The 25581-nt window shown below is 36.6% G+C and overlaps 4 protein-coding genes across 4 annotated transcripts; 1 reads left to right on the forward strand and 3 right to left on the reverse strand.

The window, feature by feature from the left end:
* Positions 1–4340: 4340 nt before the first annotated feature.
* Positions 4341–5587, reverse strand: LOC110706612 (protein EXORDIUM-like). The gene has a single exon (XM_021884555.1). It carries the CDS (start codon positions 5418–5420, stop codon positions 4482–4484), a length of 939 nt encoding a protein of 312 aa, XP_021740247.1. The 5' UTR covers positions 5421–5587; the 3' UTR covers positions 4341–4481.
* A 2167-nt stretch (positions 5588–7754) lies between these two features.
* On the reverse strand, positions 7755–8904 carry LOC110706613 (protein EXORDIUM-like). The gene has a single exon (XM_021884556.1). The coding sequence runs from the start codon at positions 8802–8804 to the stop codon at positions 7854–7856; it is 951 nt and encodes a 316-aa protein (XP_021740248.1). The 5' UTR covers positions 8805–8904; the 3' UTR covers positions 7755–7853.
* Positions 8905–17630: 8726 nt separating this feature from the next.
* On the reverse strand, positions 17631–18506 carry LOC110706521 (uncharacterized mitochondrial protein AtMg00810-like). Its single transcript, XM_021884440.1, has 2 exons — positions 18143–18506; positions 17631–18079 (listed from the first exon to the last, which is right to left on the reverse strand). The coding sequence occupies exons 1-2, from the start codon at positions 18504–18506 to the stop codon at positions 17631–17633; spliced, it is 813 nt and encodes a 270-aa protein (XP_021740132.1).
* Positions 18507–21900: 3394 nt separating this feature from the next.
* Positions 21901–23292, forward strand: LOC110706614 (protein EXORDIUM-like 2). Its single transcript, XM_021884557.1, has one exon. The coding sequence runs from the start codon at positions 22078–22080 to the stop codon at positions 23008–23010; it is 933 nt and encodes a 310-aa protein (XP_021740249.1). The 5' UTR covers positions 21901–22077; the 3' UTR covers positions 23011–23292.
* The last annotated feature ends 2289 nt before the right edge of the window (positions 23293–25581 follow it).

Here is a 25581-nt window from a genome sequence, read left to right on the forward strand (position 1 = left end):
GGAAATAAGTCAATGTGAGCAGCCCAAATCGATGCCAGTTGCGGTGTATTTCAGCAAGTTATCTGTTTTGTGGGATGAGCTTGATAAACACGAGCCTCTAATCAATTGTAAATGCGGCAAGTGTACGTGCGATATTGGGAAGCAACACGCTGCAAGGCGTGATGGTGATCGACTCCAACAATTTTTGCTTGGGCTAAATTCGGATTATTATGCTGCATTACGCTCTACCCTGCTTTCTCAAGATCCCTTGCCGACCTTGAATAGAGCGTTTCAAACTATTTCCCAGGAGGAACGTGTTAGGGGAATCTCTAGCCACAAAGAAGAGCAACCCGAGGTGTCTGGTTTTGCGGTTCGAATGGAGCACACCTCCAAGCCGCGTTTGTCCCGGGCCGAAAGAGCTGCGCTTGAGTGTACTTTCTGCCATAAGAAGGGTCATGATACCACCACGTGCTTTGACAAACATGGGGTCCCTGCTTGGTATATTGAGAAATATAGTACAAAAGAAAATAATAAGGGGCTTAGTCGTGGCAGAGGTGCGCCTATTAAGGCCAACGCCACCCCTGCTGCGGCAGCTCCACCTTCGGCATCGGCTGCTCCGACTCTCACTGCCGAACAGTGGCAGGCCTTAATGGCCGTTATGGGTAACACACCCCCACCACCCCATCGTGTGAATGGTAAGTGGATCATCGATACCGGTTGCTCCCATCACGTAACCGGCAATATTTCTTGTTTATTGGAGGTTCATGATGTGCCTTCGTGCAATGTAGGACTCCCGGATGGCCAGAGTGTAGTTGCCATGAAAGAAGGGGTTGTAAAACTAACGGACAAAATCACTCTTTATAATGTGCTTTTTGTTCCAAAATTAAATTGTAACTTAATTTCGGTTTCACAATTGTGCTCCACTACTAATTGTGAAGTCATAACTAACTCTTCGATTTGTACTATACAGGACCAACGCACGAGGGAGGTGATTGGAACGGGTGATCTAATGGATGGACTATACTATCTTCGGGAGGAAGCATCATTAGCGGCTATTTCAGTTGAAGACACCTTGAAGCTATGGCATAGGCGTTTGGGTCATCCTTCCGAGAAAGTTGTAAAGCTACTTTCTTTCCTTAGTAATTCTAGTGGTCATTTAAATAAAGATTGTGAAGTGTGTCATCGTTCTAAACACACTAGAGACAAATTTCCTTTAAGTGAAAATAAAGCTTCCCGTATTTTTGAGATAGTACATTGTGATTTATGGGGACCATATGCCGAACCCTCTTCTTGTGGTGCTCATTATTTTTTAACTTTGGTAGATGATTACTCTCATGTGGTTTGGATTTATTTATTAATTGATAAAACGGAGGTATTTAAAATATTCATGTCATTTATTGCTATGATTGATAGGCAATTCTCACAGAAAATAAAAATTGTACGGAGTGATAATGGTACCGAGTTTTTTTGTTTGAAAAACTATTTCCTAGCATAGGGAATTTTATTTCAAACCTCTTGTGTAGGTCCCCACAACAAAATGGAAGGGTAGAAAGAAAACACCAACACATACTTAATGTTGCTCGTGCCCTTCGATTTCAGGGGGGGTTACCAATTTATTTTTTTTGGGGGGGGGAGTGTGCTTTGGCTGCGGCTCATGTTATTAATCGTACCCTTTCGGTCCTCCTAAACAATAAAACACCCTATCAAATGTTGTTTGGCTCCCCACCTTTTTTTAGTGAACTCCGTGTGTTTGGGTCGTTGTGCTTTGCTCATAATCAACGGGCAAAGGCTGATAAATTTGCGAGTCGTAGTCGTAAATGCATCTTTGTTGGTTACCCCTTTGGGAAGAAAGGATGGTATCTATTTGATCTTGACAAAAAGGAATTTTTTGTATCTAGAGATGTTCGTTTTTTTGAAGATGTATACCCTTATTTAGATGTCGTAGGCACAAATATAGATGTTGCTACTGATGATATGAATGCAACTATTACTTTGGGTGATGATACGGAATATTTTCACCCGTATGATGAGGGCAACGATGGCCGGCCACTGCTGCCACCACCTGTGTCTGTGCCGCCGCTGCAGGTGGGAGGGTCACCACCGCAACAGCCTGCTACAGCAGCAGGAAGGGAAGAGGAGCTCGGGGATGCCACGACACCCGGTCTAATGGGGCGTGGGCATCGTATTAAAATTCCTTCGACAAGATTCAAGGGCTTTGTTACTCATACTAATGTGGCTCGAAATAGTCCATCCAAGGATCTTCCTAATCTAGTCATTCCACCTCCCTCAGGTATGTCGTATCCTATAGCACATTATGTTAGTTGTGATAAGTTTTCTGCAAAACACCGAAATTTTGTTGCAGCAATAACAGGTGGAAAGGAGCCTAGATCATTTAAAGAAGCTATGCAAGATAGTGGTTGGAAACAAGCAATGAAGGAAGAAATGCGTGCCCTTGAGGATAATGGCACATGGACCTTGGAGAAACTACCTCCCGGTAAGAGGGCTCTTGGAAGTCAATGGTTGTACAAAATTAAATACAACTCTGATGGGAGCATTGAAAGATTGAAGGCGAGATTAGTTGTCTTTGGTAATCATCAAACCGAAGGCATAGATTATGATGAGACATTTGCTCCCGTTGTCAAAATGACCACAGTTCGTGCATTCCTTGCCATTGTCGCTGCAAAGCACTGGGAATTACATCAAATGGATGTACATAATGCGTTTCTTCATGGTGACTTGAATGAGGAGGTATATATGAAAATTCCACCGGGCTTTACCGCCGATGAACCGGGTTTTGTTTGTCGTCTCCGAAAGTCTTTATATGGTCTCAAGCAAGCTCCTCGTTGTTGGTTTTCCAAGCTTACTACGGCTCTGAAAAAGTATGGTTTTGTTCAATCGTACCCGAATTACTCTCTATTCACTTATACACAGGGCTCGATTCAACTTAATGTCCTTGTTTATGTGGACGATCTAATTGTTGCAGGGAACAATTCTACAGCCTTGAAATTGTTCAAAAATTATTTGAGTAAGTGTTTTCATATGAAGGACTTGGGAGTTCTCAAGTACTTTCTTGGCATTGAGGTAGCACGGAGTAGTACCGGTTTGTTTTTATGTCAACGTAAATACGCACTTGATATAATAACTGAGACAGGGTTCTAGGGTCGAAACCGGCTTCAACACCCATGGAGCAAAATCATCGCTTGGGTCGTGATAACAGCCCCCCTCTTGATGATCCAGAACTGTATAAACGGTTGGTTGGGCGCCTTGTTTACTTGGTTGTAACTCGGCCAGATTTGACATACTCCGTGCATGTACTCTCGCACTTTATGAAGGCTCCACAAAGAGCTCACTGGGAGGCTGCCATCCGAGTGGTGCGCTACTTGAAAAGCACGCCGGGTCAAGGCATCTTGCTGCGTACGAACAACGATCTCACCCTCAACGGGTGGTGCGATTCGGACTGGGCAGCATGCCCACTTACTCGTCGTTCCGTGTCTGGCTGGCTGGTCTTCTTAGGTCGTTCTCCTATTGCGTGGAAGTCCAAAAAGCAGCCCACCGTAGCCACTTCATCAGATGAGGCCGAATACCGATCCATGTGTGCTATAACCATGGAAATGAAATGGTTAAAGGGTCTACTTTTCAGCCTAGGGGTCCATCATCCTTGTGCTATTCCTATATTTGCGATAGTCAAGCGGCAATTCACATAGCTCAAAACTCAGTGTTTCATGAACGAACAAAACACATTGAAGTTGATTGTCATTTTGTTCGAGATGCAATTCAAGACGGATTAATTACTCCAATCCATGTTCGCACAAATGAGCAACTTGCGGATATTTTTACCAAGGCCTTGGGTAAACAACAATTTGATTATCTTCTTAGCAAGTTGGGCATCTTTGATTCAAGTGCTCCAACTTGAGGGGGGTATTAGGAAAAGATATATTAGTATATTTACTAAATCTTATTTTGTTTGGCAAGATATATTTTGTTGATATATTTTCTAGCTTATCTTAGGAAAAGATATTGGAAGATTTTAGTTTCCTAGTATGATTATACTTCCTTGTAGCGCAAGGAGAGTGATTGTATAAATATTTGAGGCCTTGGATGAATACAGGCAAGTGATTGAGTTTCAATCTTATCAAATTTTTGCATTTAGAAATTTATTAGCCTTTTAAAATTTTTGCATTACTCCAATCTTAGGTGAGGCGAGATAAGCGAAGGGAATCATAACTCAATAACAATCATTTTACGAAACATAACATGATCATAAGAATTAAACCTCTATCTTAATATGAATAAGTAATTTTTTTAATGACAAAATATTCAATATAAATAAAAGATACTCCATAATTTATTGTGCAAGATAATTAGGTATTCAAAACTCGTAGTATTATAAATTTATAATTCTCAACAAGGTTAACTATTACAAATTGAATAAAATTAATACACCATTACCGAACTAAAAGTCTAGTATCTTTACACTATGGAAAACTTTACTTTAAAATATATCAGACCAAAGTGGAGCAAGATGAAGTTGAAGGATCATATAAAGCAGGAAGCAAAAACTGCCTCTTGTTAACTCCATTTGCATTGTAGCTAGCACCAGTAGTCGGGTTCACCAAAAGGGACCCGGCATAACCCGGGTACGCCCCTTTACCGTATACACCGGGGCAAGCCGAAGCAGCCTCAAGTGGGGCTTCCTTCGGGCCTTGGAAGTACCCGTTTCCATACGGGTTCGTCACGGTCCCGGCTAATAAGGAGGCCAAGTTGATCACCATACCGTCGAGCCCGACATCGTTGTTGGGTGCAACCAATGGTGGGCTTTGCGGGCCGTATATGGGCTGATGGAAGGGCCAAGCGCATTGGCCCGGGCATTGGGTTTCCGAGTTGCCAACCCAAATGTAGGTGGATTTTTGGGAGGTACTTTTGGAAATGTAGGATGATCCGTGGGTTCCACATCGGCTTCTACAGAACCCTTCTACTGCCACGTCGGATGCGGTTAAAATTATGTTGACTGCGTTGACTTGTTGACTGGATTTGGTGGCTAGCTCTACAAGGTGCTTGTTGGTTAGGGACTTGCCTAGGGGGTATGTCTCATCTATGACTTGCTTGCCTAGGGAAAGGGAGAGAGTGGAAGTAGGTTTCTTGGGATCAGCGAGACGATGATACTCGCCTATGGAATTCCACCATGTGGCAACGGATGGCTGGGCTTCGTGTTGGGAGGATGATAGGGAGGTGATAAAGTCAGAGATAATAGCACGTTGGGCAGGTTTAAATTGACCATACCATATAAGGTTGATCGTAATTTTACCATTAAGGAGGGGACCCTTATGATATTGGAAGGCCATCGGCTCAGTCGAGTCACTGAGCCGCCTCGCCGCCAAGGAAAAGCCAAGGAGGGAAAGAAAAAGAGCAAGGTACAAAGTTTTGAAGTGTAAGGATGCCATGGATAATACAAAATGTCACTTTTTGGATAAAATGTTTTTGGTAAGATAGTAAGATAGAATGAGAGAGTTGATGAATGAAGAATATGGTAAAGGAGGATGGTATATATAGGTGTGTTAAGAATAGGAATATTAGGAAAGGAAGTTGCTAGGAAGAAAGAAGCGAAGAAAATAACGTAATGCTAAAAGTGTGTTGTAGTAGTACCAACTAGTGGGCATAACTACTGTAATAAAGTAATACCGTGTTCTTTTAAATGGTTTTGAAGTAGTGAAAGTGACATGGACCAAAAAAAAATACAAATGAGAAAAAAGGCCAGCTGGGCCAGCTCTAATGCAGCTAGTGAAACTGTGAAAGGTTTAGTTGAGATTTGAGAATGGTTTGATGCTGCCAACACGCTTAGCTTGTTAGGTGCGTGGTGAGGTAAACGTTTTATACAAGTTAATGGGTTAGCAGCAGTCTGGCTCCTGCTATACCAGTATGCCACTTTAAATGGCTTACATCAATACGAGTATATCTATGTGACAGTGTTGATGGTTACTTTTCGTCTACGGATTAAGTGTTTGTTTGGTTGATGGTATGAATTATAAAGTAAAATTTAATACAGTAAGGGTTTATTCTCGTACGTTTATTTTCAGTTCAATTCAGTTTAGCTCCTAATTTCCTTCTCTTATAAAATATTCAATTCATTTCAACTCAGCTCAGTTCATTTCAGTTCAGTTCAGTCTATGAGAACAATCCCTAATTCATACAGCTCTTACAACGACTTATAAAAATTCCACTACCAATAAATAGTTCAAATATTTCTTGTTTAGAAGGATAATCTAATGCTTTATTTTTCTTCGACCTCAAATTAAGTAAACCATCTAAATAAATGCCTAATTACAAGTAATAATACTCCGTAGGCGTTGACCGTAGAGATGAGAATGAGCCTTCCCGTGGTTGACCCTTCCCGGGTTAGTTCATGAATAGAGGTCCACGTGGGGGAAGAAGGTCAAACTGTTTGTGCCACTAATAATTACACAGTCCCCTCTTGGCTCTTCTTATCCAAATTGGAGGTCATACGGAGTAATATTTAAAGTGACACTAAACAAATACAACGGCAGCTAGACCACCAACTCTCTCTCCTCCACGTACATCCTTTTTCTTCTTGTTCAGTGTACATTCTTCAATACACTTGAAGGTGTATTTTGGTGGCACGTGTACACCTTACTATTTTGCGACCTAAACATGGCACATATGACACTCGCGTCATCCATCTTTCAAATGTATGCTATAGTTGGATCTTGAACCAAAAAGTACATAAGCTAAGGTTCAGATGAAAATATGACGATTAAATAAATAATTAAGTCATCAAGGTCTTGAACTTGTTCTCTTTAACTCATTTCAGATGTCTATTTTAAAATTTTGTTTAAATTAGATTACCCGATTCGATAATCATAATGGTTCGGGTACCCGTTCCGATAATTTGTTATTGAGTATGGTTATTGGGTATCATTTTAAAATTAACGGTTACTCGGCCGATAAGCATATTTTTGCCTTTTTTCCTACTTAAATCTATTTTTTTAAAATCTAAAATCTTACTTTACTATATAATTATTTTATAATATCAATGATTTGTAATATTGTTAATAATTTGGTCAAAATTATATGATACTAGATGAAGCCCGTGCGATGCACGGTTTGTTTGATTTTTTTTAAATAATGTTTTTTTTTGGTATTTATGAGCCTAAAATTTGTTATATATTTAGATAAAATTCCTAATATTAAAAGATAATATATAATATTTAATTAATTTAAACTTAAAAATCTCATTCGCCAATTTTGCTTACATGGCATTTAAATTATTTAATTCTAAAAGAAGCTAATAATCTCTTATTTAATTGGCTACTACTAAGATTTATAATCCTACATGGCGCGGTGAGAAAATTAGATCCTACGTGGCTCTCTAAAAACTCGGGAAAAAACTCCCCTTTATATATATATATATTAGATTGTTGTTAATTAGTGGTAAATTATATTATAATAACTACATAATTAAGTTTAATTATCATTATTAGATATCTTATTGGGTACTCGATAACCGATCTGAAAATGCGGGTACCCGAAGTCCGAGTACCCGAACTTATCGGTTCGGGATATGGATATCACTTTTAGGAATTTTGGGTATCGGATACCTGAACCGTTAGTACTAACGGTACGGGTACCCATCCCATACTCACCCCTAATTTATATGAGTCTTAATGAAGAGCCTCTCTTACTTGAAAGATAAATGTATTGATTATTACTCTAGCGGTAAAACTAAACGAGAAGAGAATAAATGTCTTTGGTAAATATGCTTCATTTGTCAAAGGATTGTCCAATTGCCTTTATTAAGTCAATGACTAATACATTAGTACTACTCCGTATTATATACTCTGTACAATGTTCTGAATTTGTCACACCAAAGTTAAGCAAGATGAGGTACTAGGATCATACAAAGCAGGCACCAAATATTTCCTTTTGTTAATACCATTTGCATTATAACTTGCTCCAGTAGATGAGTCCACGAGTAAATTACCAGCATACCCCGGGTAAGCACCTTTCCCATACACCCCTGGACAAGCTGTTGCAGCCTCAAGTGGAGCCTCTTTTGGGCCTTGGTAGTACCCATTTCCATACGGGTTCGTCACGGTCCCAGCCAATAGGCTAGCCAAGTTTATAACCATACCATCTAGGCCCACATCGTTGTTGGGTGCAACCAATGGTGGGCTTTGTGGGCCGTAAATGGGCTGGTGGAAGGGCCAGGCACATTGACCCGGACATTGGGTCTCGGAGTTACCTACCCAAATGTAGGTGAACTTCTGAGTGGTACTTTTTGACACGTAGGATGAACCGTGGGTCCCACACCGGCTTCTACAAAATCCATCAACTACCACGTCGGATGAAGTCAACACAATGTTGACTTCGTTGACTTGTTGACCACCTTTGGATGCCAGCTGGATAAGGTGCTTGTTGGTGAGTGACTTCCCAAGAGGATACTTCTCATCAATGAGTTGCTTGCCTAAGGAGAGAGTGAGTGACGTGGCAGTGGTGGTGGTGAGTTTCTTGGGATTAGCAAGGCGGTGATACTTGCCAATGGAGTTCCACCACGTGGCAACAGATGGTTTGGCTTGATTATTGGTGGATGACAAGGAGGTAATGAAGTCAGAGATAATAGCACGTTGGGCAGGTTTAAAATGACCGTACCAAATAAGGTTAATTGTAATCTTCCCATTAAGAAGAGGACCCTTGTGGTATTGGAAGGTCATCGGCTGAGACGACTCAAGGAGTTGCCTCGCCGCTACGGAAAAGCTAAAGAGAGAAAGAAAAAGAGCAAGGTATAGGATCTTGGTAGTAGAGGATGCCATGTTTAGTAAACTAGGTTGTTTAGCAAGTAAGAAAGAGAATAAAATGTTTTGGATGAAGATAACAATAAAGAAGAGGGTATATATATAGTAGAATGAAGTACGTAGTAAAGCATTTAGGATAGGAAAGTGTTAGGAAGAAGTGGACAAATGATGAATAAAGTAAACGTTGAAATTAGATATAGGAAGATATAACGTAATAACAAAGACTAACTAATGGCAAAGCTTATTGTTTAAAGTAGTCATATAAAATCCAAGTGTAATTATTATGATGATTTTGGATGGGAGTTAAGAGAATTTAATTGTCTAATAAATAAAATAATAAAAGATTGGGCGTTAATATGGTGGGAGGAAAGGAATCTGTGATACTCTCATCTCAAGTAGATAAGAATGAAAATGATGCGATGATATCAGCTGAAGAGGCAGGTAGCTTAGAAAAGGTCAAAATGGAGCTGCCACTGCCAGTGTGCTTGCTGTCATAAATTAAGGAGATAAGTTTGTGCATGCTTCTAGCGAAAAGGGTTACTACGTTCTGTGCCGCCTGTGCAGCTGTGCTTACCTGTTAGGCTTTTACACAGATTCTTGGTTTCGATGATTATGCGAGCCTATACACCTGAATATACTGTATATCTGTGTGTATATTATTAACAAATTCTAGATGACTCTTTGTTATAGAATCAATTCTGATTTTATTATAATTTGATCATTATTATATATAATTTTGTATTAGTAAGAGGCACTTGTATAAAATATTGATATATGATAAGATATATTGAAACTCATTTAATAACGGTTTATTTATTAAATTACTTAGAAAATATAGTTGATGTTGACGCATGAAAAGTTTAGACAACTATTTAAAAACAGTGGGAGTATATATATGTTATTCCGTAGTATTTCAGATTTTTTGTAATATCAATTTTTATGTAGTAATTGATTTTTTTTTTTTTAAGAAATTGGACGTGAAACTTTCCGCACAAGAGCTTATGCTACTTATTCAAGTCATGGCATGCTATATTTCATAGACTAAGGGCCTATTCTCATTGACTGAACTCAGCTGAACTGAACTGAACTGAGCTGAACTGAACTAAACTGAACTGAACTGAAATGAATATTTTATAAGAGAAGGAAATTAGGAGCTGAACTGGTCTAAACTGAACTGAACTGAACTGAGCTGAGCTGAGCTGAACTTAATTTCAACGTAATAGAACAGACCATAAGGCCCTGTTTGGTAATTAGCTGGTAGCTGATTGTAATAGCTAATTTACAAGCTGGTTATAATTAGCTGATTGTATGTGTAAAAGACTAAAAGTGTTTGGTAAATAGCTATTAATTGTTAGCTGTTTTAGTGTATTTAAGAGCCAAAAACCTAATTGTTCAATAAGTTAATTTTTGAAAAACCGTTATAATAAGCTTTTTCTAAAAAGAGTTTTTTTAGCCCAAAAACCTCTTTTAAAACTATTTACCAAACATCCAGCTTTTTAAATTGATCAAACCTCTAATTGAGCAAAATAAGCTAAAAGCTCTTTACCAAGTAAGGCCTAAATGTTTTTTTCAAACACTAGGCAAGTTTTATAGAAGTGCCTAATAAGATCACAAATGAACAAAATCATCTATTCTGCTACTTTGTCTTAAACTCTTAATACTGCATACCCTACCTTCTTTTTGGTAGGACAAAACTACATAATCGTACATTTTGCCAAAATTAAAACCAGTGGTGTAGAAATAGAACACACCGTTGCATTATTATAGCTTATTAAATTAGTTTAGTTTAAAGTGACAATTATAAGCATAATTTAATTAAATTATCTTAGAGGATATTCATGAACTAACACAAAGCTTAGCTGGTTGGAGAATCTAATTAATGAAGCATTGACCACAGCTAACGAAGCTTCTCATGAATCATGCATGAAAATCCATAATTCCCCACGAATGAAACTTCAATTATCAAAAGAGATGATCCACGTGCAACCCCAATGTCAAACTTCTTGTGCCACGGTATAAGTCGTCACTGTTCCTTTTCCGATAACATGACCAAATTATTCACAATTTTATATTCCTATTGTACTTTGTGTACCATTTTTGAGGAGCATTGTTTATGTCAATTAGGAAAAGGCTTCAACACTTTGCAATAACATCGGCAACAACTCAGATTCTATGTTGCTTCATTTCATTTACAACCTCCGTTTTATGTTTTTTTTTGCAATTTTACGATATTATTTATGAGACATAAAATATTTCAAAGTTATAATAAACATGAAACGGAGGTAGGGCCTGTCCACATTTACTTAAATGAACTGAGATGAACTAAACTGAACTGAACTGATTGGAGCTGAGATGAATATTTTATGATTGAAGGAAATTAGGAGCTGAGCTGAACTGAACTGATTGAAGCTGAACTGAACTGATTAAAGTTGAACTGAACTGAACTATAATTAAGTAAATGTGAAGAGACCAGTAGTACCACATTTTAGTCGTTTGTTAAATAATTCTACTCTATCTATCCCAATACATACACGCGTTTATATAAATTGTTGTCTTGTTAAGATTATGTATCGATATAATGTGTGAGAGAAAAATCGATCAATTACTTTATGGTTCTTTACTATAATGGGTTGGCTATGATTTCGCCAATGTGATAATTAATCCCGGTACATAGAGAGAAAGTTAGACGGATTTTCCATGTATAAGTTGTTAGAATTGACGGGTATATCATGATTAGGTTCATGTAATCGACAAGACTATTGAGGTCATAGCACAAAATGGACGGATGAACAACTTCATCGTCATCTTGGAGACGAGTTAGTCGAAATTTCTTCCAATGCTCTGAATGTAGAATGGAGATAACGATCTTGGTGGCCCATGGAAGATAATGTTCGATCACTCTTAACAAATATAGGCTAATCATTGAGACACTAATCAAATTGGACTATTTTAGCCTTTGTAGGTAGGAAGCACTTATCTAACGAATGGCTGAGTTGATATTACAGCAAAGCAAAGTCTTCAAAGGAAGGAAGAATTTAATGATTAGGGACTATTTAATTGATTGGGTATTATTTTGTTATAATAACATACTACAGTAGTAGATTTGATTTTAGAATGAGCATATAGTACTAGCTAGGATTTGCTTTAGTGTTCAATTAAATGGGTTCCAGTTATACAATATATGACTTGTATTTGGTTGGAGATTTTTTTTAACTTAAGATTACAGGATCAAATATTTTTAACTGTGGTACTTAGAGGTGAAGAATCTTGGCATTTTTCCCTCAATTTTAAAAGCCTGATTAGGTCATTATGGTCCTTCTCCTTACCTTGTAAACAATTATAAGTAATTCAACAATATACTACGTTTATTGACCACTTATATTGGTCCTGTAACCCTTTTTTGACCTAACTCGTGATCGACATGCCTAGTAGACTAATACGGAGTAACTAAATGGTGGGTGGCCTTTGTGAGCCGTTAACGGGCTGATGTAAAACTTGGGGGCAATTACCTGGGCCATTAGTTTCCAGATTGCCAGCCCAACTAAATTGTTTTTGGTTAATTTCTGACTATTTAAGGGGTATTTTTGGAAATGTAGGATGACCCGTGACTTTGTTGACTATTTAAGCACAACTCTTACAGAAGCTGCCAAAGTGTCTATGCTTAAGAAGTCAACACAATGTTGACTTGTTGACCGCCCTCTAAAGGCAGCCGGACAATTCTTGGTCAATGGTTTGCTTGAGTTGCTAGGGAATTGCATGACGGTGGTAATTTCCAATGGAATTCCGCCACGTCGCAACAATGGTTGTTGCGTTGCAAGATGGCAATGTAGTGTTGCTGAGTTCACTCAGTGAGTTACCTTATTACAAGGGAAGAAGTGAGGTAAGAAAAAATGAGGACAATCTAAGGTTTTGGCAGTAAATGTACGAATGTGTCAAGCATGGTTTAATGTGTTACGAAGCACTTGTAAGAAATTGGCATTGCTATGAAAGAAAATGGACAAAATACTTCGTATTACATAGTAAATTTTGGACTTTGCATAAGTAGTACAGAATACAGAGTACATACTTTTTCATGACAAATAAGCGCAATGAAAATTTGTTGTTCCAACTTATGAGTATATATATTGAAAGTAAATTACACTTAATTGATAATTTAGGCAACGTTTGTTTGAATTTGTTCTTTAAATTAAATCACATTCTTTGTATGCTAGCACTATCTATTAACCGATTATGGAGTATACAATTATACTTTGTACTTAGTATGTTGGAAAGCTTTAAAATACTACATCTATACTTCTCATTATATACTTCCTCATTATATACTTTGTATATACATCATCTCTATTATGTTTATAATAAAATTGTCTACAATAATTGTTATTTTGAGACAGAAGAGGTAGAACAGTTGGCTATCTCTTCGACAATCTTTTAGATAATGTGTAGTTAGGGGTCAAATCGACAAATCCTACCATGCATCCTTTAGAAAGAATTTTCCCTAAATTTCTGTACGAGATACCTTACGTGTCATAAACTCTATGTATCTTGTTCATATTATCATTCTCATTATTAACATGCATGTTAAACTAGAATTGAATATGTTTTGATATTTATTGTAGGAACCTTAAATTCAATATTATTAACATAGAAATTAAAGAAAACACCCATAAAACAACATTTTACTCCGTACCATACACTCATAAAAAGCAAAATATTGACATAATTTAAGCAACCCATAAAAAAATGATAGTGTCCATGCATGATTTCCATGGGTAAAGCAATAAAAATAAAGAAGTTAAAGGTCCAATTTGGTTTGTGCAAATTGTGGTACGTCCATCATTATTAGTAACGCAATTATATGGTTAAATCATCATTAACATTACTTTTGGCTTTTGCTGAATTGTAGAGTCAGTCGATCTTATCAAGATGCATCCAATTAATTATAAAAGTAGTATAATTAATTACTACAATTATAGTAATACTATAATTAGTAACCTAGCTAAAGCAAGGTAGCTAGATGCAGCTGTATCACAATAATTATGGAGCCTAACCATAGGATGATGGGAGCCTTCCTCAGGTGAAATGAACCTCCTCCTAACCCCGCACGTGCGAACCTCACCTATACAAAGAAGGGTTACTTGTCACACGTGTTAGAAAATGTCAAACTTGTTGACATAATTGGCCGAAAGCTATCCTCTTTCCGACATGTACCAACGAGTCAACGACGCTATCCAGTTAAAATTAAAATTGTTTTAAACAATGGAATGTGTTTTTTAAGTTGCATTATGACAAATTAGGGAGAAAAGAGAGAATGAATAGCTTCATTATTATTCATCGATAGGTAGAGTATTTATACAAAACCTACCCTCATAAGATAGGAAACAATATTCCTAAAGATATACTAACATAACCATAAACCCTAAAGATATATTATCAAAATAATATCTTAACATAAATATCCTAAATATATTATTTTCTGAATGATATCTACGGAAATATATCATACATATATTTTCCGATATCTCATATCTCTAACACCCTCCCGCAATCGTAACGGCAGTAACACGAACGTTGCGATTGGAAATTCTTCAATTTGTTGAAGTCGAGATGCACACTCTTGTGATGTCGCCTTCAATTTTTTGTTTCTTCTTTTTCAACGATGAGAACGTTCATCTTTTCGAACTCATCAGTCATCAATCAAACAGGAACGTCATTCTTTTGGAACCTGCAAATAACAATTTTTGGTTTTTCCTGAGCAAAACCGAGCTCCAATCAAATATTGGTTTTTCAAGATTAAACCAAACTCAAATCTTTTATTGGTCTTCAGAGTAAACCACACTCTCATATCCAAATGAGCAAAATCAGCTCGAATCAACTCACAAACCTTGTCTCACGGCACAAGGAGAATCAAATATATCTTGTCTCACGACAAAAGAGAGCCGATTTTTTTTTTAATATTGCGTCAAGCATAACGCTATTTAATGTCTTCATCTCCAAAGATGCGTTATAGTGGAGGAAGTCCACTCACATACTCCCACAAAAAAAAATTCTCCCAAAAAAAAAATTCACATACACATATGATTAACGTGTACTAGCCCAAAAAAATAAAAATTTAAAGAGTATTAATATTGCATAACGGAAGCAAAATTTTGAATCCCACCGGTGGGTTTAACTTTCTAACCCACCGGCAGGGGGGAAAATTTTTGTGAGCGGTCCCAAGATTTAACCTGCTCTTGATACCATGACAAATTAGGGAGAAGAGAGAATGAATAGCAGCTTCATTATTATTCATCGATAGGTAAAATATTTATACAAAACCTACGCTCATAAAATAGGAAACAATATTCCTAAAGATATACTAACATAACCATAAACCCTAAAGATATATTCTCAAAATAATATCTTAACATAAATATCTTAAATATATTATTCTCTGAATGATATCTACGGAAAATATATCATATACATATTTTCCGATATCTCATATCTCTAACACATTACTTGTATTTGGCATTGTTTATTTCTTACAAATAAAGAGAGTTACAAAACAAAATAAATAAATAAATAAATACATAAACAATATTGGCAAAATTCAATCTAATATTCTTAAATGTTATGTATAATTTTCAACACATAATTAACTAAAGTAATTGACATTTACACAAAGATTATATGTTGTTTGAATTTATTTAAGGGCTTATAATAATTAATACTAATTAGAGGTTGTATTTAGTTATTTACCAAGTCCTTGCTCATACATATTTTTGCAACATTTTTTTTAAAAGGTAGTTATATGTAAAAATAAAAAAAAAAAGATTTAAAAGGTGGTTTATTGCAAAATATTCTTTTAACAATTAATATAGTATATCTGATTTTTTTTTTCAACATAATAAAATTTTTAAAAGGAAAATTTGTCAGGAAAAACCTTTTAAAGTGACCTTTTTGTCAGAAAAAACCTTTTAAAATTTTTTTGGCCAAAGAAAACCTTTTTAAAAAATTTTTTTTTCAAGAAAGCCAAAACCCACTTTCCGACGTTGACTCACCATTCTCCGGCGTTGACCACGTGTTTTACAACATGTGCCATGCATATGACCCCTATTTTTCTAATTACACCCCACTTTGCCTAATTTAACACCCTTTTCCCTCCAATTAAACACTCTCTCTCCTACTCTCTCTCTCTCTCCTACTCTCTGTGAATACATCGAGGCCATTAACCCAGGATTATCATGGGTTCATGAAGTCCTCTTCGCAACAGGAAAACCACAACCACACCTCGTAACACCTCCTCGACCCATAGTCGCTGCATAATTGAGAAAAATTAAAAAGGGGAAAAAAAACCCTAATTCTCAATCAAGAATCGAAAAAGTCAGAGTTACCAAATTAATCACTTACCTGTTGTCGAAAATTAGTGACAAAGCCTTCTACTGCTTCGATTTTGATGCACTCCAACAATGGCGTGAGAATTTGAAAACACAAAGGAAAGAAGGAGATGAAATAGAATACAGAGAGTAAGAGAGAGAGAGAGAGAGAGAGAGAGAGAGAGAGAGAGAGAGAGTAGGAGGAGAGAGAGTGTTTAATTGAAGGGAAAAGGGTGTTAAATTAGACAAAGTGGGGTGTAATTAGGAAAATAGGGGTCATGTGCATGGCACATGTTGTAAAACATGTGGTCAATGCCGGAGAATTGTGAGTCAACGTTAGAAAGTGGGTTTTGGCTTTCTTGAACAAAAATTTTTTTAAAAGGTTTTCTTTGGCCAAAAAAATTTTAAAAGGTTTTTTCTGACAAATTTTCCTTTTTAAAATTTTAATTTAAAGAACGCATCGTGATTAACCGGAATGGATCCAATTAAGCAACTAGGTTTTCCCTTCCCTGGTTTCCAGGCAACGAGTATGAGTCCATGCAATAATATTATGTCATTATCCAATTAGCAATAAAGTTTCCGGATCATCTCACTTAATGACAAATATACTCACCTAATAATTATTTGTATTATGTTGAGGACTAATTATGAGAGAATGTTCAAAAGCTAATCTCTTGAAGTCAGTCATGTAGTGATCTTTTCTTTACAAGATCCATGTAAAGAGGAGAGCATCCGACTCATTTTTATTTATTAGTTTTGATAATACTCGTATTAATTAACTTCAAAGCAATGATTATGACGGGAGTAGCAAAGTTACTTAGCTGTCACAAGACTCGCAACTAGTGACCCAAATTATATTATTATTTTTTTTAAAAAAAAATATGGCCAATTAAATAAATTAAAATAGCTGATCTATGTGCCATATGTTGTTCCCAGCTCTAAAGCGCTTTATATTTTCCCAATTTTAAAACCAATCGATTAGGTCATTTGTGGTTAAACATTAGGCGTTATGCAATAATCTATTGTTTTTTGTTTTTTTTTTTTTTTTTTTTTTTGAACAAAAAGAATTGTCTAATTATAACAACTGGTCAACTGGAGTGAGCTCATGTATAAATTAACATGGGATGTATCCAATTAGTGATAAAGCAAAATAAATAATCAATAATAATACGAAGTATGGAATAAGTCTTGGCAACACAGTTGTGAAATTAGTTGTTTGTATATTAAGCGATTTATGCTGTAGGTTCAGAATGAAATTAATTGAAATTGGTTTTTCATACAAACATGCAACTGAAGAATACTTTTCAATTTGTTAAATTGTATTGAATAATATTCACTGTAAATTGTATATCACATAAACGGCCGCATACAAATATATATAGGCTAGGTTACTTGGAGGGCAAGACCAAAATAACCTAAAGATATTCACAAAATAGTCTAAGATATATTTCCCAAATATTCACAATCTTATCTTTCCTAATACCCCCCCTCAAGTTGGAGAGTACGGATCTCGGACACCCAACTTGCGAAGTAGAAACTCGAATTTAGCTTTTCCCAAAGCTTTTGTAAAAATGTTGGCCAACTGAACCGTCATAGGAACATACGAGGGTATAATCGTCCCATCTGTAATCGCATCCCGAACAAAATGACAATCTAACTCAATATGTTTTGTTCGTTCATGAAACACTGGATTCTGCGCAATGTATAACGCAGATTGACTATCACAATAAAGGTGCATCTCATTCTCATGTCGAACACCTAAATCACCAAGTAGTCGCTTCAACCACTTTAATTCACAAGTCGTCGCATTCATACAACGATATTCTGCTTCTGACGAAGAGAGAGCTACAGTAGGCTGCTTCTTGGTTTTCCAAGATACAGGGGACAAACCAAGAAGCACAAACCAACCACCCAAAGACCGTCGGGATAGAGGACATCCTGCCCAATCAGAATCACACCAACCTTCCTACTGCAAAGCAATATCAGATCTCAATAAAATACCCTGTCCCGGACTCTTCTTCAAATATCTAACAACTCGCAGAGCTACTTCCCAATGATCAATCCTGGGTTTTTGCATAAACTGTGACAAAATGTGAACTGAATATGCTAAATCGGGTCTCGTAACAGACAAATAAATCAGTCGACCTATGAGGCGACAATATTTCTCAATATCATGAAAATACTCTTCCTGAGATAGTGCTAACTTGTGATTTTGTTCCATAGGGAACTCTGCAGGTTTAGCATCAAGTAAACCTGCTTCAGTGATTATATCCAATGCATACTTCCTCTGGAAAATAAAAATTCCCTGTTTGTTCCGGGCTACCTCTAGCCCCAAAAAATATTTCAACACTCCAAGATCTTTCATCTTGAAACAATCTCCCAGTTATGATTTAAAACCGAGCATAGCATTTTTATCATTGCCTGCAACAATTAAATCATCCGCATATACTAACACGTTAAGCTGCATTTTACCCTTTGTCAGAGTAAACAAAGAATAATCATAATATGACTGTTTAAAGCCATAATCTTTCAAAGTTGTAGTGATCTTTGCAAACCAGCATCGAGGAGCTTGTTTAAGCCCGTACAACGATTTCCGCATCCTGCAAACTTTGTCAGAATTATCTTTCTCAAAACCAGGGGGAATTTTCATATATACCTCTTCTTCCAAATCACCATGAAGAAATGCATTATGAACGTCCATTTGATGGACTTCCCAATTTTTCACCGCCGCTACTGCAAGAAAGGTTCGAACAGTCACCATTTTTGCCACCGGAGCAAACGTCTCATTGTAGTCTAAACCTTCAACCTGATGATTGCCGAAGATGACTAATATTGCTTTTAATCTCTGCAAATTCCCATGCTCATCATATTTCTCTTTATACACCTACTTGCTCCCGAGTGCCTTTTTACCAGGTGGCAATTTTTCTAGCACCCAAGTACCCTGTTCTTCAAGTGCCTGTATCTCATCTGCCATTGCCTTTCTCCAACCCTCGTGTTTCATGGCCTCCCTGAAACTTTTGGGTTCATTTCCTCCTGTAATAGCAGCAATATATTTTCTATGTTTCACAGAAAACCGGTGAGAATCAACAAAATGTATTATAAGGTAAACAGTACCTGAGGAAGACGATGTCACGAGTGAACTTTGAGTATGTGTAGATGGACTTTTATTTCGAATAGTATGCGTCACAAAATCACGGAGTTTAACCGAGGGATACTTCGGTCTCATGCCTTTACCTAAGGCACCATCACTGCCACTCTCGGCCTGCTGTGAAGGTTGTGCATATGGCACGGGCTGCTGGTGTTGCTCGTCTCCCAGCCTGCCCCCCAGGGGCCCTGCACCGCCCAGCTGCGGCAGAGGACCCAGCTTGCTGATCTTGGTGGCTGGCAGTCCCCTCCGCAGGCTGGCTGCGGGCAGCCTCTTCATGCCGCAGGTCAGCTGCGGTGTGGTCTGTCCCACCATCTTCACACCCCTCATCATCTCCTAAACGACCCTCTACATGCCCCTCAACATCATCCAAATGCCCCTCATCCATCACACTAGCAATTTCATCATCACTCGCCCCCTCATCTCCGCTCACCAATCTGCCAGGAACAAAAATAGGAGGTGTAGGTGGAGTAGTATATGGGAATTCTTGTTCCATAAAACGCACATCCCTTGAAACAAAAAATTCTTTGGTCTCTAAATCATAGACTTTCCACCCTTTTTTTCCGAAAGGATACCCAACAAAAACACACTTCCTGCTTCTACTAGCAAATTTATCCCCTTTACTCTGTAGGTTATATGCAAAACATAAACACCCTAATATGCTCATATGAAGGTTGTTTGTTGAATAAAATTTGAAAGGGGGTTTTATAATCAAGTAATCGCGAGGGGGTTCGATTAATTAAATGACAAGCCGCTTGCACACACTCCCCCCAAAATTTTATGGGTAAATTGGCTTGAAAACGAAGGGCTCTAGCTACATTTAAAATGTGTTGATGTTTCCGCTCAACTCTCCCATTTTGTTGAGGTGTGCCTACACAAGATGTCTCAAAATATATGTCATTCTTAAAAAAATACTCCTTCAAAGAATTAAACTCCGTACCATTATCACTACGCACAATTTTAATTTCTTGAGAAAATTGACGTTTCACAATAGCAACAAAATTATAAAACATGTATTCAACTTCCGTTTTATTTCTCAATAAATAAGTCCACACACCCCTAGAGTAATCATCAACGATAGTTAAAAAATAATAAGAACCACAAGATGATGGAGTCTTGTAAGGTCCCCACAAATCTAAATGCACTAGCTCAAATATCCGACTAGCTTTATTTTGACTCAAAGGAAAGCTACTCCTATGTTGTTTTGCCCTAGGACATACATCACAGGATTTAAATCTACTACTACGACTCACAAACGGAAGTTGCTCAAGAACTTTTCCCGAAGGATGCCCCAAACGTTGATGCCACAACTTTGTAGATTGATCCCCATCCGTCTTCAAAGTCTTCACTGTTGGAACACCTCGGAAATAATAAATTCCATCCACACGTTCACCCGCTCCAATCACTTTCCTCGTCGTTAGGTCCTGAATAACACAAAGTTTGTTAGTAAATTGCATAATACAATTCGATTCATCACTTAATTGAGTTGCGGAAATTAAATTGCAATTCAATTGAGGCACATAAAGAATGTTTGTAATCATCTAGCCGCCATCCAATATGACTGTGCCTATTTTAGAGGCCTTAGCATACGTTCCATCCGGCAATCCCACCGGACAATGAGTCACATTAGTCACATTTGTCAAATAAGAAAGGTCACAAGTCACATGATTCGAGGCTCCGGTATCAATTATCCAACCCAAGTCGTGCTTACCGCGCAATTTGTGGATCTCACAAGGCTCTTGATACCATATTAAATTGTATTGAATAATATTCACTGTAAATTGTATATCACATAAACGGCCGCATACAAATATATATAGGCTAGGTTACTTGGAGGGCAAGATCAAAATAACCTAAAGATATTCACAAAATACTCTAAGATATATTTCCCAAATATTCACAATCTTATCTTTCCTAATACAATTACATTTTAAATCTTAAAACTAGTTTTTCTCCTTTCATGTTTTGTAAGCAATATTCATTTTTCGAGAAAACATATTCCAACTAACTAAACACGCACTTTTTATCTAATTAAAAAAATCTTCTTTAAGTTAAATATAATCTACTAGCATCTATACGTAAATAGACTGGTCATTTACTGGCCTCAGGCCAAACAATAAGTAAACAGAGTAATTGTTAGGCTCACATCATCCTTTATCTTATAAGACAATTTCAATTCTAGTGTAGAAATTTTTTCTAACATAAATAGACAGACCGTCAAAGTAATCAACCAATCTAGAGAAGAGAAGAAATAGAACTACAAAACAAAACAATAGGAGGCTCAACTCATACGCCCATACCTCTCTAAATCACTTGAAAACGTCTTTGCTTTAATTAAAACAAACACTATTCTCTTTCCATGCCGTCCAAAAAGAGTTGGGTCTACTCTACAAGAAGATCAACTCCACAGCTGGCGCCTTTGGCTAATACTGCCCCTTATTTCTTGGGCAACCCCTCTTTTCCCCCCCCTATTCAATAACAATATCCCAAAACCCTCCAATCTTCATTCAAACTTCATTATCTTTATTATATTTTCCCTTTAATTATTTTTTAATTTTTATTATAATATTACTATTTTTCTTATTTTCTACGTTTTTAATTTGCTAAGCTAGCTACTTCCTTTGTCTTTCTCTTCATCTTTTATCATTGCATTACCCAATTCTTAGCTGGACAATTCCTTACTTTTCCTAGTATAAATACTCCTTCCTTCTTTTCATTACTCTCATCAAACTTAAACCTTCTTTTCATTCAAACTTAACAAAAACAAATATATATTATTTCATAAATTAAAATGGCTTATAGTAATTCTCATTTCTTAATAATAGCCACTCTTCTAGTAGTGTCTTGCTTCTTGCTACCTTGCTCGGCTACGGCCCCTCGCAAGCTAGCTCTTGTGCAACCTGAACCCCTTATACTCGAATACCACAACGGCCCCCTCCTTAAAGGTAATTTATTCGTCAATCTTATTTGGTATGGCAAGTTCACCCCAATCCAACGTTCCATAATCATTGACTTCATACAGTCACTGTCCAGCACCTCAGCACGTACACCACAACCGTCGGTTTCATCATGGTGGCAGACTATCGAGAGGTATAGGGGAGGACCATCCACCCTTACCTTAGGGAAACAATTCCTCGACCAAACATACTCCCTAGGAAAAGTCCTAACCCCAGCTCAAATCCTCGCTTTAGCCTCTAAACTCCCTCATAGGAACTCAATTAACGTGGTTTTAACGTCTGCTGACGTAACACCGGACGAGTTTTGCATGAGCACGTGCGGTGCACATGGGTCAGGTTTAGCGGGAAAACATAAGAAAATTAAGTTTGCTTATGCATGGGTGGGTAACCCGGAAAAACAATGTCCGGGTCAGTGTGCATGGCCCTTTCATCAGCCCATTTACGGCCCACAAACCCCACCACTCGTCGCCCCGAATAACGACGTTGGTATTGATGGTATGATTATGAACTTGGCTACCGTGTTAGCTGGAGCTGTAACAAACCCGTTTGATAACGGGTATTTTCAAGGCCCGGCTGATGGTGGGTTGGAAGCGGTATCGGCTTGTACGGGTATATTTGGGTCGGGTTCATACCCGGGTTATCCGGGTAAGCTCCTAATTGACCGAACAACCGGGGCAAGTTATAACGCATATGGGGCCCACGGGCGTAAGTATTTGGTTCCAGCTATGTGGGACCCGAAAACTTCGGCTTGTAAAACTCTTGTATGAGGCGCCTTGCCTAGCACTTTGGGTACACTAGTACTCCGTAGTATCTTTTGGTCAAACAGAAAGAAGAAGAAAAAAAAGTGTGTAAATATACGCTTATTCTTTAATACATTTGAAGCATGTAGAGTTGCATGTTGTATCATCTACTTGATTGTCTCTATTTGTATTACATTATATTGATCATTGTTTTAGTAATTATGAAGAAACATATTTGTCTTTATCAATTCGATTTTTGTATTAGCTATATAATTAATGTGTTAAAGGTAATATCATGTTATTTTAGTACTAGTTTAATCTAATTTTGAGCTAAGTGATAATGCTTTACAATTTCACTCGTTGATTATTGTTGCCTCTTTTCATTTGAGATTATTAATAATTTTGGACATTTTAGACGGTTCTTAAAACATTGTCCGAGCTACGTGGTGCCTAGTTTGAGTGCAGTGTTATGCATGTAATGGATGAAATGAATAGAAATGGGTTCATGTAGTAGATGCATGCTCCGGGTCATACAAGTCCAATTTTAATACTCTATATACCATATTGTACTATGTTAATTTTATTGGTTCACAATTTTCACATGTCAATTACTTACATAACATGAGTACGTACTTAATTTTGTTTTGAAAAAATGAAACAGACTAAAGCATAGGTATTGTACTTATGGGAGTTATGCAAGATTCTTATTGCCACGGAAGTGATTATGAAAATGTTCCTTTGACAAAGAATCCGTAACTGATAAATTGTGCAGGGGATGGTAACGATCCAATCTAGAAGAAAATTGTTGGTAAAATTGTTGAAAAATAAGTCGATATTATTACAATAACTGATAAACGAGCTCTTGTGAATGGACGTCGCTAAAGATGAAAAATTAAAGATGGTAGACAGTAAACATATCTAGGCCGATATAAGAATAAGTGATACTTGTACATATCATCATTATCATTTATTGTTGATAATACTAAAGAGTTATTATTGATGTTGGTTTAAGTTTTTGACAAAATTATCCCAAACTCCTTGTAGATTTTTCATGGCCAATTTGCCATTGAGCATTCTTAATTTCCTCTCATAATTAGACTGAATGTAGCCTTGCAAGATTGGGCTAATGGCTTAGCTTAAGCAACACTAATTGTGGGCGGGCCCAAGATATATAAATTTGGGCCAAGAACGAAGCAATTAATGAGATTCACTAATAAATAAACCCAAATCCAAAACCTAATTAATAATTTTATTCTCCATTAGTCCATTTTATATTGCATGAAGTGGACCAAGTGATGGTAGAAGAACGGTACTAGAGACAACCCTTTATGTCTCTCCCGATTTGTTGCGTGATCATCATGCTTCACTGATTACTCTATTAGAGTAGGGTAGTGGGGTTACTTTCATCTTTTATTATTTTTATTTATTACATTTCTCTTCTATATATTCTCATTACGAAATAACCGCAGCATTTAATTTTTTTCCTCCCATTTTTTGTAAACCATAATAATTTAATAGGAGTTTGTTATGTTTAGCTTAATTTCAGATTAATTCAGTTTAAATATAATCAGTTCAGTTTAGTTTAGTTTTTAATTTCTTTCGTTCACAAATACTTCATTTCGGTTCAATTCAACTCCAGTAACTTAAATTCAATTGTTTTCAGTAAATCAGAACAGGCCCTAAGAGGATTGGTGTGAACTACATGAGATCTGGTAGACTATGTTCATACGGTGTATTGCTCTTAACTCTTTGGAATTTCCAAGGAAAATCCACCAATAAGATTAACAGTTTTTACTAAAACATCATTAATCACATTATTGAAACTTCGAAAGCCTTAAAAAAAAAACAAACAAAAAAAAAAAAAAACCAAATCCCATTATCGGATATAAACAATCTAGCACAAATAAAATTACTTTGACTACATTTATTTTTTTATTGATATCTTAAAATAATGAAATGTGTTTGATTATGTACAATATACGTACTAATAACTTGTTATTTTAGATCCCTATAATTATTTATACAGAGTATAATTTTACCTAAGTTTTACTGAACACAACTTTTTTTCTTCTAAATAACATTTATTAAATTAAATTAAAACTATTTTTTATTGAATAAATTGATTTTTAATGAATAAATAATATTATAACTATCACTTTTTTTTTATCAAATAAACTTATCTATTACGAGTACTAAGGGACTATTCTCATACGTTGAAATTCAGTTAAGTTAAGTTAAGTTCTGTTCAGTTCAGTTCAGTTCAGCTCAACTCAGTTCAGTTCAGTTCAGCTTATGTCTAATGATATAAAGCCAAATTTCATTCTTTTAAGCTCTTATTACAACGACGATAATAATAATAATAATAATAATAATAATAATAATAATATTAATATTAATATTAATATTAATACAATTCATTGTTCAAATGGTTCTATTTTTTTGATACACATTTCTATTGTTAAACTCATTGAGAAAATTAGAGTAGTACACAACTTAAACTAATTTTCATAATCGGTTAGTTCTTCATCTTCTTCTTGTCCACCAAGCTCCTCCATTACCTCGGCATTCCTCTGAACTGACTCCCATATTTGATCAGTT

Source organism: Chenopodium quinoa, unplaced genomic scaffold (genome assembly GCF_001683475.1).
Source record: "Chenopodium quinoa cultivar QQ74 unplaced genomic scaffold, ASM168347v1, whole genome shotgun sequence".
NCBI classification, from domain to species: Eukaryota; Viridiplantae; Streptophyta; class Magnoliopsida; order Caryophyllales; family Amaranthaceae; genus Chenopodium; species Chenopodium quinoa.

Excerpts from the sequence above, each read along its gene's own strand:
- LOC110706612 (XM_021884555.1), bottom strand. The coding sequence starts at position 5,420 with ATGGCATCCTTACACTTCAAAACTTTGTACCTTGCTCTTTTTCTTTCC.
- LOC110706613 (XM_021884556.1), bottom strand. The coding sequence starts at position 8,804 with ATGGCATCCTCTACTACCAAGATCCTATACCTTGCTCTTTTTCTTTCT.
- LOC110706521 (XM_021884440.1), bottom strand. The coding sequence starts at position 18,506 with ATGAAAGATCTTGGAGTGTTGAAATATTTTTTGGGGCTAGAGGTAGCC. Across the intron at positions 18,080-18,142 it reads GAAGAAGAGTCCGGGACAGG|GATGTCCTCTATCCCGACGG; the intron begins GTATTTTATTGA and ends CTGATTGGGCAG.
- LOC110706614 (XM_021884557.1), top strand. The coding sequence starts at position 22,078 with ATGGCTTATAGTAATTCTCATTTCTTAATAATAGCCACTCTTCTAGTA.